This window comes from Aspergillus chevalieri, chromosome 4 (assembly GCF_016861735.1).
Source record: "Aspergillus chevalieri M1 DNA, chromosome 4, nearly complete sequence".
In the NCBI taxonomy this organism is placed as follows: domain Eukaryota; kingdom Fungi; phylum Ascomycota; class Eurotiomycetes; order Eurotiales; family Aspergillaceae; genus Aspergillus; species Aspergillus chevalieri.
Window position 1 is genome coordinate 1,558,722 of NC_057365.1, and position 10,189 is coordinate 1,568,910.

Below are 10,189 nucleotides of genomic sequence, written 5' to 3' on the forward strand. Positions count from 1 at the left end.
TGATCTGTTTTAGATTTCTGAGGCTGGAGGTCACTGTAAGCTCGGGTCAATTCGAGTTTTCAGTTAACTGCGCCGAGGCGGATGCTTATCGAGACGACTATCGGACCATGACCTCACTGGTTTCGATACCTCCGTCTCTGGACTGCAGATATTCGCATTTTTTTTTTTTCGTTCTGTTCAGATGCAGGTTGTTGACAATGCAGCGATACGATCGATGGCGACGGTGCTAATGGCCTGGATTCCTGAGTAATCCGATCCCCGGCGTCAGTCTAATTCTTCAGCCGCGCCATGATGAACAACAACAATTTCATTGCGATCAACCAAGCAGATCTGATTTTCTCGTCTGCTGGATTATACAGCTGTCCATCGCTGACAGGATGAGCGGAATTGATTGCCACGACAAGTGTTAAGAAAAAGAAGTGATTCACGCCTTCGCTCTCAACTTTTTCCCTCGCCGCCATTTTCTCACCTCGAATTGAAACTATTCGGCACAACAGTCAATATGGCAACGAAGAAAAATGCACATCCTCCGTGGATGCTGCGGTTTCGATCGTCGACGGGGTTTATTATCGCGACGGTGTGGACGTCGTGTTTTACTGTAAGCCTGGAAGTTAGTGCGACTGGTTATCACAAGACTAACTGGTGTTCTTCTGTAGGATTACTTTCTATATGCGATGGTGAGCAGAAACATCAATACAATGCTCAATGTATTGGCTCACTAAACAAACCAGATCGTCCCCGTAATGCCAACCGCGCTGAGTGACCGAGCCGGAGTTCCATATGAAGACCGTACGATACTTCCCCAAGAAACACACCAGGAATAACAACGGTACGGTGGTTAACAAGATGCAGGTGAATACTGGGTCAGCGTCCTCCTCATGTGCGAAGCTGCCGTCGCCCTTGTCTGCTGCCCCATCTTCGGCTACCTAGTCGACGTCTCACGAACCCGCCAATACCCTTTCTTCCTCGGTCTAATCCTCCTCGGTGGGTCAATGGGGATGCTCTCCGTCGCACACGCAGTATGGCTCTTTGTCGTCGCCCGGTTACTCCAGGGCGGTGCAACGGCTATGGTCGCTGTCGCCGGTCTAGCGCTGATGACCGATACGGTGGAGTTTAATAATCTGGGGCAGACGATTGGGTATTTGGGGTCTGCGATTACACTGGGTTTCCTGCTTGGACCATTGCTTGGTGGATTGGTATATAATGCTGCTGGGTATAATGCGGTCTTTGCGATGGCATTTGCGATTATCGGGGTGGATTTGGTGATGCGGGTGGCGGTTATTGAAAAGAAGGTGGCGCGGCGGTGGATTAGCACTGGACATGAAGAAAATGGGAATGGGAATGGTCATGTGTATTCGTCCGGTGGTGGTTATCACACGTTCCCTGGGGAGTTTACAGAGGTGGAAGAGGACAAGGGCAAGTTTGCTCTTTTGGAGATTGCCCGGCAGCCGCGGGTTTTGATCTCGTTATGGGCTCTGCTGGTGCAGGGATTGCTATTCTCTGCTTTTGATGCGGTACGTCCTCTGTCCTACAGGCATATCTGATGTACTAACGACTATAGACAATCCCCATCTTCGTGGAGTCGATGTACGGTTGGTCACCGTTTGAAGCCGGAATGACATTCCTCCCATCCGCCATTACAGCCCTTTTCGAGCCTTATTTTGGTATGACTTCCTCCTTTTGCACTACCTGAATCAGAAGCTAATGAATACCAGGTTACATCTCCGACAAATACGGCAACCGTATCGTCACCTTCACCAGCTTCCTCCTCCTCTCCCCACCCCTAATCTGCCTCCACCTGGTCGAACACAACGGCACAGCCCACAAAATCCTCCTCATAACTCTCCTCACCATAATTGGCGCCCTTCTCAACAGTGCCATTCCCGCCCTCTTCGTCGAAACACAACAAGTGCTCGAAGACATGGAGCGGGCGGAACCCGGGATCTTCGGCCGGAAGGGCGCTGTTGCGCAGGCATTTGGGATCCAGACTATGGCGCAGTTCTTGGGACTGTTCCTCGGGCCGTTGTGGGGTGGGTTTGTGACGTATCGGTTCGGGTGGAAAAGTATGGCGTGGTCGTTGGGGGTTCTTGCGGGTGTTACGGCTGTGCCGATGTTGTGGCTTAGTGGTGGCCCTGGTAGTGATACTGGGGATCGTGAGAGTGAAAATGAAGAGGAGCAGGAACGGTTGTTGGATAGTTGAACAACGTGCTGTACATATCTGTCTGTGTGTACATAAAATGGACCATACTTGCTCACGGCAATCCCCGGTACCATACATCAAATGCCAATAAATAAAATATAATCATAACCATTGGGTGCTCAAAGCCGTTTGAACCTGAATGATGCAATTCCACGTCTCTTCTCCCAGGCAGTCGTGATGGGGTGTACAACCGGTATATTTTATATTTATATAAAGCATATAAACCCGCAATTCACCTTCCACGTTTTATTTTTCTATATTACTCGATAATATGCATTCCCTGCGCAACACTCGCCTCCCATTCAAAGTCTCTCTTTCTCTATTGAGTCTGAGCCTCATCCTTCCAATCCAAACATCCGGCCTCTTATTCAAACCCCTAACCCTACCCCCAAGCCATCCCTTATCTCTCCAATCATACCAACCACTCACCAGTGCCACCACCACCACCACCATCACCACCAATAATACAACACCATCACCTCTAACTCTATCAACAAACATGACCCTCTTCTATCCCGCCGAAACAGCTCCCCACAAAGCCACCATCCTAGGCTTCCCGTCCACCCATGCCGTGCCAAGGGACTTACTCAACCAAACCCGCAACGAGATCATGGATCTAGCGGTTGTTATCTCGGAGTTCGAGCCCGTGCGCGTGCATGTACGGCCCGAGGATGAAAGTCTCGCTAGGCGGATTCTGAATGAGCGGTTTCAAAAACTCGAGGATATCAATAACAACAACAACAACAACAACAACAACAGAACCAAGAAAGCCAAAGCCAAGCGCTTCAACCTTCTTAACCGGAGAACCAGAGACAATAATAGCAAAGAGGATGATATACCACAATACCACCTCGACCGAATAACCTTCCACCCCTGTCCAACAAACCACCCCTGGGTCCGCGACACAGCACCAGTCTACGTCCTCGACAAATCGAACCCCGCCCACCGCATCGCCATCGACTTCGGCTTCTGCGAATGGGGCGGCAAGAACCTCCGCGAAATAAACGTCCGCAACGAACCACTGGGACTAGAAGCGGATGGAGAAGATGAGAGATCACCAGTCTCCAGCAGAAAAGGCTATGCGGCTCCTGATAATCGGCACTGGGAGAATGCGCGGTTTGCAAAGAGGGTTCTGGAACGGGAATTTGATCTCGATGAGCAAGCTGAGAACAACGAAATAAAGGTGGAAAGGGTTGTATCGCCGCTGCGTCTCGAAGGCGGGGCCCTCGAGGTCGACGGCGAGGGGACATTCCTTGCAACTGAGAGTTCGATTATCTGCCCGCACCGCAATCCTTCAAGTTCCTTGACAACCAGGGAAGCTATCGAGTCGCACCTGCGCGCTCTGTTGGGTGTTACCAAGATAATCTGGTTCCCCGGCCGGAAGGGGTTAGATATCACGGACTGCCATGTTGACGGGGAAGTCAAGTTCATAGAGCCGGGCCTTGTGGTGCAGAACAAGCCACATCCGAAGACCGGGAAGGCGGAGATGGAGATCTACAAGGAGATCAAGGAGATCCTGGGACGGGAGACTGATGCACAGGGACGCAAGATTAGGGTTGTGGAGCTTGAGGCGGCGGATCCGGATCTGGTAGGTTGGGGTGGAGATTATGATGAGGGTGGTGAAGAGGAACTGGAAAAGGAGCAGGAGGAGGCAGCTGGGACGTATGTCAACTTTTACTTTGTGAATGGGGGGCTGATTGTGCCTGCGTTTGGGGATCAGAAGAGGGATCGAAAGGCCGTTGAGACACTGCGTGGGTTAATTTCACCAGAGCGCAAGATTCGACAGGTTTATGTTAGTGCTTTGCCTCTCATGGGGGGTGTGGTGCATTGTGTGACTCAACAGGTTATCTGAAAGATGGTAATAATTAGTCATTAATCGTTTCATTCATATCATCAATGTTAGTTCAATATGTCAGTATGTACATGCCATTGCTCCGTGTTCCGCAACAGCCAGCAGTTAAAAAATCATGTTGAATATCCTTTTGCAAGGAAAGTGCAAGTGCAATAACACCACCACGCCATGCCTTTTCATGAATACCAAAAATAAACACATAACCCAAAATCACAAACCCAAATGTTATATGTAAACCGAGAATAATTACCCTTCCCACTCACGTCGAAAATGCTCAAGTCACAAACTCAACTGATCAAAGCTCCCCACCCGAGCCATAGCCCCCAATCTCCCACCCCCCTTCGTAACCATCCCCAGCCGATAAAACCTCTCCTCCCCACCCGGCGACCGTCCCCCAATATACCACTTTTCAGGGCCCAGGGCATCGCGGAATCCTCCGCCGCCGCTACCCCCTCCAGAGCCGCTGGAGCTGTCGCTTCCGCGACGGCGTTGGTGGTACTCTGAGACTGCGGGTGTGTTGGCGGCGGTGTTGGCGTTTGTGATGGGTATGGGTGAAGAGGTGGATGGGTACGATTCGGTTGTTGGTGAGGAGGAGCGGTTTGCTGCGGCGGTGGTGTTCGGTGAGGACCCTCGTTCTGTAGCGGATGCGGACGCTGCGGCGGCGGCGGCGGCGACTGCTGTTGCTGAACCCGAGGCTGAAGAAGATGAAGGACCAGGAGATGATGAACTAGCCTTGGTAGCTATAGTTCTCGCGTTTTGTGTGGAGGAAGAGGCGGTGGTGGATGAAGAGGAGGCCTTGAAGTTGGAGGATGATTGGGCTCGAAAGGCGGCCAGGAAGTTGGCCAGGAAGGGTCTGTTTGTGGACATGGCCGTTGTTAAATTGGATTTTTCTAGAGTGAAAATGAATGTCCTCGATATATGAAGGAGATTCAATAGAGTAGAGTGCTAGAATCCGGGGAAGAAGAGAGTGGGTTTAGATTCTGGGGATGACTTCAGACGAGGATTAGAAAGGCCGCTCCGGGGTTTCCCGATCGCCGCCGGGGGGCCAATCAAAAGTGGGGACGTAAATGCTTACTCCGGCACGTGGACGGAGAATACAATACAGTCAAGTCTCGCTATAACGAACGAGTCTCGGCAGCCTAATCTGCTCGTTATAGGCAATATTCGCTATATAAAAATCCTTGGCATTGATATATATCATTATCTAATCCATCCATCTAGCGTAGTCTGCATACGCCGGTCCACCTCTTGGTAGACTAAATGCCGCTCCAACCGCTCAAGACATTGAATATCACTCTGTTGGGCATCTTCCTGAAATTCCTCGTATAAAAGCAGAGTCCGGAGGCAATCTAAAGCCTGTTCCACTGATGGTGGCTGCACAGGTGGTATATCCTCAGGTTCCATCTCAAATTCTGACTCCACATTGTGGCTTAAATGGAAGGAAATAACTTCATTTAAGTCATCATTGTCTGCAATATCCACCATGTCTTCATTAGGGGGGTTGAGAAAGTTATGAAGACTCATAGCCTCTCTGATTTGGCCCACACGCTGGGCTTCAGTATAGAGCGTAGAAAGATCTGGAGGTGGCTGACTTGGGAGACTTGGGATTTGAGGCTGAATAACTGTGCTCTTTCGAAAGCAATTGTAGACAGCAGTATTGCTTATATCATATTTCCATGCCTGAAGAATCCAATGCACGGCATGATATAAGGAAATAGAAGAGGTCGGATCCAGATTAAGCTCATAACTTTCAATCATATATTGCAGCCACCTCTTGCGATAAAAGACTTTCAGATTATTGATGATGCCTTGATCAAGAGGTTGATAAAGACTGGTTGAATTGGCTGGAAGGAATTCGACTCGGATATTAGATGGAGGTGGTGCTAATTCAATGCTTCGAATATGGGCACGGAAGTTGTCTAATAAGAGAAGTATTGATCGGTTTCCTCCTACATGAGAGTAAAAGGATATAAGCCATTCTCTCATTATTAGAGAAGTCATACAGGCTTTCTTATTTGAGCGCCAAACACCTCCAAGAGCTTGAATATTGACCCCACGAAGAGAATGGGGAACTTTTGCTTGTCCAATTATCCAGAGAGGAACCCGGTCAGAGCCTGTACAATTTGTACAGGCAACTAGAGTAATCCGACTTTTATCCTTTCTGGGCCCAGGTCGGTTTTCAGTTGCCAATCCAGATGTAGGAGATTGTCGCCAAAAGAGCCCCGTTTCATCCATATTATAGATATCCTCCTCCAAGAACTCTCCACAAAGTGTTTTAATAGACTTCATCTCTTCAGCAGCTGATTCAGGCACAGAAAAAGCTTCTCCATGATTATTTTGCTTCTGAATCTTGTAGCGCTTTTTGAAGCCAGCAAGCCATCCGACACTGAACTCCGGGACTGGTTGGTTCTGGTATTCTGGGATTTGATGCCAGATATGTCGTGCCTTCTCAACAAGGATTTCGCCAGTCACAATTCCACCTCGGTTTTGGATGATTTGTTGCCAGTCATATAGTATTTCTTCAAGAATCGGCCAGTTCGCAGTCCGGTGCTTTGAGGAGGAGAGGGAGGAGGAAGGGATATCCTGGTCAAGAAAAAGATAGCGGTCAGAAAGGATTTCACAGACGGTAGAGGCGCTGATTTGATGATTAAATTCCTTTTTAAACCAAGGAATAAGCTCACGTTGACGTGGCTTAGGATATTGCCTTTGATACTGCTGCCGGAGAGCTTTTTTCTGACTATCGGGGATTGCTTTACGAGGCATTTTGGATGGCAGGTTTAAATGGATATAACGAATTCGTGGCAAAAGAAAGGCAAATTCGAAAGAGTCAAGAGGGTGTGGGTTTTATATGGGGAATTAATTCGGGCGGAAAAATTTGCTCGTTATAGCGAGACTTGACTGTAATGAGTTGAATAGTTTAACATATTAATGCAGTATATGTACACTGGAAGTCAAGATAAAGCCTCTCGGCTGCTGTCATATGTCCCGTGCAGAGAAATGCACTCTGTCGAATCTACTTACATGTTTTGATAAATCGCAATATAACAATATCAGACGGCCGTCAACTCAATGCAAAGATAGAAAAGACAAAACAGAAACAACTCATTTTCCTCGAGAGAAGGCATGCGAAGGAAAAGAGAAAAACAATCAATCAACAGAGAGGACAAAAAAAAAAACCGCAATCCAAACAATCCTTCCCTCGAGGTTTCTTATCCAGAAGAAAAGAAAATACATGCCCAGGTCTATGTTTGGACGCCGGATAAACACAAAGACAGACAAGACACACGCGCACCAGTCATCTACCCACTCATAATAGTAGGGAAGAAAGAAGAAACAAGAAAAAAAAAATAGGATCAACCCAGTTCGAAATCAACCGCGTCGTTCAACTCGCGTAGAAAATGCTGATCAGAAGAATATAGTAGGAAAATAGTTGTTCGTGGCCAACCGGGACGGACACACCAGGACCACGACGACGGGAGAACAATGTTCAAAAGAGATATCCTGGGAGAAGCAACAGCCATCACTAAACCGGAAGCACACAAAAGGCAAATCACCAGATCGAGAACGCCGCGTTGGAATCAGTAGCACGTATATCTTGTCGTATCAACCCCAGATTGATTTTTGTCCCGACGGAATCGAGATCACAGAAGATGGTAAAGGGAAAACAGACGCCAGACAACTCTCAAGTATTGCAGTTGGTCAGCCCAGCCAAAAAAATCTTAAGAGAGCCCTGAAAACATAATTGTTAGAACAAGCATGCATATAGGTAGATAGAAAATAGAATGTCGTTTGATCAGTATTCAGGTTTGTTGAGTTCCCCCAGTATTTCCATCGACGGTCAGTTAAGCTGAGGTGTCACAATTCCCAGTTCATTGCCTAGCAGGCTGAACGGTTCCTGCGGCCGAATTAGTAATGGCCAGATGATCTGCTTATGGAAAGAAAGGCGTACCATCACCGCTCAAAGTGGTCGAGGCCAGATAAAGACCATTCATACCAGCGCCCTCCTGAGGGCCAGTGGTGGCGGGATAGTACTTGCGTTCGGCATCAACATGGGCGTGAATCGAGTCCTGGCCGGATGCCATGGACTGGGGGAAAACGGGGTTCATGTAACCATCGGAGGTACCGGGCTGAAACATTGAGGTCCAGTCAATTTCGCCAGTATGAGTGGCACCCGGCAGTACCGGGCGCTTGTTAGGATCATGGGCGATCGGGGGATTTACCTGCTCAAAGGAATGACGGTCAACATTCAGCTGCTGGCTGATGGAAGGATTGGGACCAGGCTGCATGAGGTACGGATTCTGCTTGGGGGCAGCCATCCAAGCCCGATGCGGTTGACCAGCGGGGAACGCGTCTTCCGTAGGACCATGGTTCATCCCGTTGACCGACGACATCGTAAAGCCCAGAGGTGGCTGCGGTTGCTGCTGCTGCTGCTGCTGCTGCGGTTGCGGTTGTTGAGGCGGCTGCTGTTCCGGAAATCCCGTTGCGGGGTGGCCCGTGTTAGCCAGCCCGTGGCCATTCACGGAGGCTGCGGCGACGCCAGCGGCAGCAGGAGCACCCCCGCCGAATGTCGTACCTGCAACGCCCGTGGTGGGGGTCGGGGCGGTAGTACTGACTTCATCCTGAATAGGTTTGGTGGCATTGGCGGCCTGCGACCGCTTCAAATGGGCCTGGGGGTGCGACAAGTGAGTGGCACCCGTGGGGTTACCGCGTCGCAAAGAACATTTCTGGAAGTGACGCTTCAAAATGTCACTGCGCGAGAACGTGTCCCGGCAAAGCACACACATGTACGGACGATCACCCGTGTCTTTACCTCATTAGTCTATCGAAATCAATGGCAACGCGGGAAGGTACTCACGTCTCAACAGATGACGCTTGAGGTGCTTGGCGTGCAAGTAAGTCTTGTTGCAGTGAGGGCAAGGGAATTTCCCATCGGCATCCTTGGCGGGAATCGTAGTGTTTTTAGCAGCCCCATTAACGCCATTGGCGACAGGAGTGGCCCGTCCAGGAACGCTGGGGAGGATACCACGACGACCCTGAGAACCAACCACCTGGGTGCGCGGGGAATCCTTAGGGGCGTAAGGTGAGCCACCATTGGCAGTAGCCACGGGGTCCTGGTTCACCCAGGGAGTGGTAGTCTTGCCATCCGGGTAGCTGAAAGCGCCCGAGGGGAGGCCGGAATAGTCTGTACGGCGATCGCGCGGGGGTGCCGGAGCAATTGGCTGAGGATAGCTCTGGGCAGAAGAGGCCGGAGGCAGCACGCTATGCGGCGGGGGATAGTGTTGCGACGGCTGCTGAGCCTGCTGAGCCTGAGGATTGGGGTGGGAGAGGAAAGACGAAGGAGGCAGGCTGCCAACGGCGGTGGTGTGCGGCATGATAGGCGCGGTGGAAGACGCGTAGACATCGTGGGTGGAGGACGCCGGGAACCTAGACAGGTCGGGACGGTACGGCGGCTGGCCCATGTAAGAGTGAGGAGCCGGAGACTGGCTGTGATGCGGCTGCAGCGGCGGCAATGTCTGAGGTTGAGACACAGGATAATGAGGCTGCATGGTGTACTGCGGCATGGGCATACTGGAGATGGGGGTGGAGGACAGCGGCGTGGAGCCCTGGGGCAAGCTGGTGGAGGGAGGTCTCGACGGGTGCGAACGAGGGTCCATGATTTCCTCCTTCTTTTTTTCACAAAAATTCAAATAAAAAAAAAAGAAAAGAGAGAAGAAAAGGAAGAAACGAAAGTGGTGAGGGTTGTGTTGAGAATAGATAGGGCTGAGGTGAGGGGAAGTTGTTCACGGTATCGGGATCATTGATCGTGAAGCGAAGAAAAACAGAAAAAAACAAAAGAGCGTTTTCCGATGGAACCGCGTTCAGATCCGATGATTTTTCTGGTATTATTCTTTTTTCAGCAATTGATCAATTGCTTTTTGACTGTGATTTGACGCGGCAAAAAGAATGCAGTCAAGCAACACCAGATCCCGTGGTGGATCTATTTTTCAACTGGAAAGGGAAAAGGGAAAAAAAAAATAGATGACAGGGAATAAGGGTAGAAGTCAGGTTGTGTGTGAATAACAACAAGCTGTGAGGGACAAAGTGGGAACGTTGAGTTTTATCCGCACGTTGTGTTTTTTCCTTGAGTATCCACACAC

At 49.9% G+C, this 10,189-nt stretch overlaps 4 protein-coding genes across 4 annotated transcripts; 2 read left to right on the top strand and 2 right to left on the bottom strand.

Moving 5' to 3' along the window:
• Positions 1-502: 502 nt before the first annotated feature.
• On the top strand, positions 503-2,200 carry ACHE_40567S (MFS transporter; the record flags this gene model as incomplete). The annotated part of the gene is made up of 6 exons (XM_043278780.1): positions 503-598; positions 657-677; positions 732-789; positions 853-1,514; positions 1,562-1,664; positions 1,716-2,200. The coding sequence occupies 6 exons, from the start codon at positions 503-505 to the stop codon at positions 2,198-2,200; spliced, it is 1,425 nt and encodes a 474-aa protein (XP_043136525.1).
• A 271-nt stretch (positions 2,201-2,471) lies between these two features.
• On the top strand, positions 2,472-4,052 carry ACHE_40568S (agmatine deiminase family protein; the record flags this gene model as incomplete). The annotated part of the gene is made up of 1 exon (XM_043278781.1): positions 2,472-4,052. The coding sequence occupies one exon, from the start codon at positions 2,472-2,474 to the stop codon at positions 4,050-4,052; it is 1,581 nt and encodes a 526-aa protein (XP_043136526.1).
• Positions 4,053-4,331: 279 nt separating this feature from the next.
• Positions 4,332-4,919, bottom strand: ACHE_40569A (uncharacterized protein; the record flags this gene model as incomplete). The annotated part of the gene is made up of 1 exon (XM_043278782.1): positions 4,332-4,919. The coding sequence occupies one exon, from the start codon at positions 4,917-4,919 to the stop codon at positions 4,332-4,334; it is 588 nt and encodes a 195-aa protein (XP_043136527.1).
• Positions 4,920-7,981: 3,062 nt separating this feature from the next.
• Positions 7,982-9,706, bottom strand: ACHE_40570A (uncharacterized protein; the record flags this gene model as incomplete). Its single annotated transcript, XM_043278783.1, has 2 exons — positions 7,982-8,856; positions 8,908-9,706. 2 exons carry the CDS (start codon positions 9,704-9,706, stop codon positions 7,982-7,984), a joined length of 1,674 nt encoding a protein of 557 aa, XP_043136528.1.
• Between the last annotated feature and the right edge of the window lie 483 nt (positions 9,707-10,189).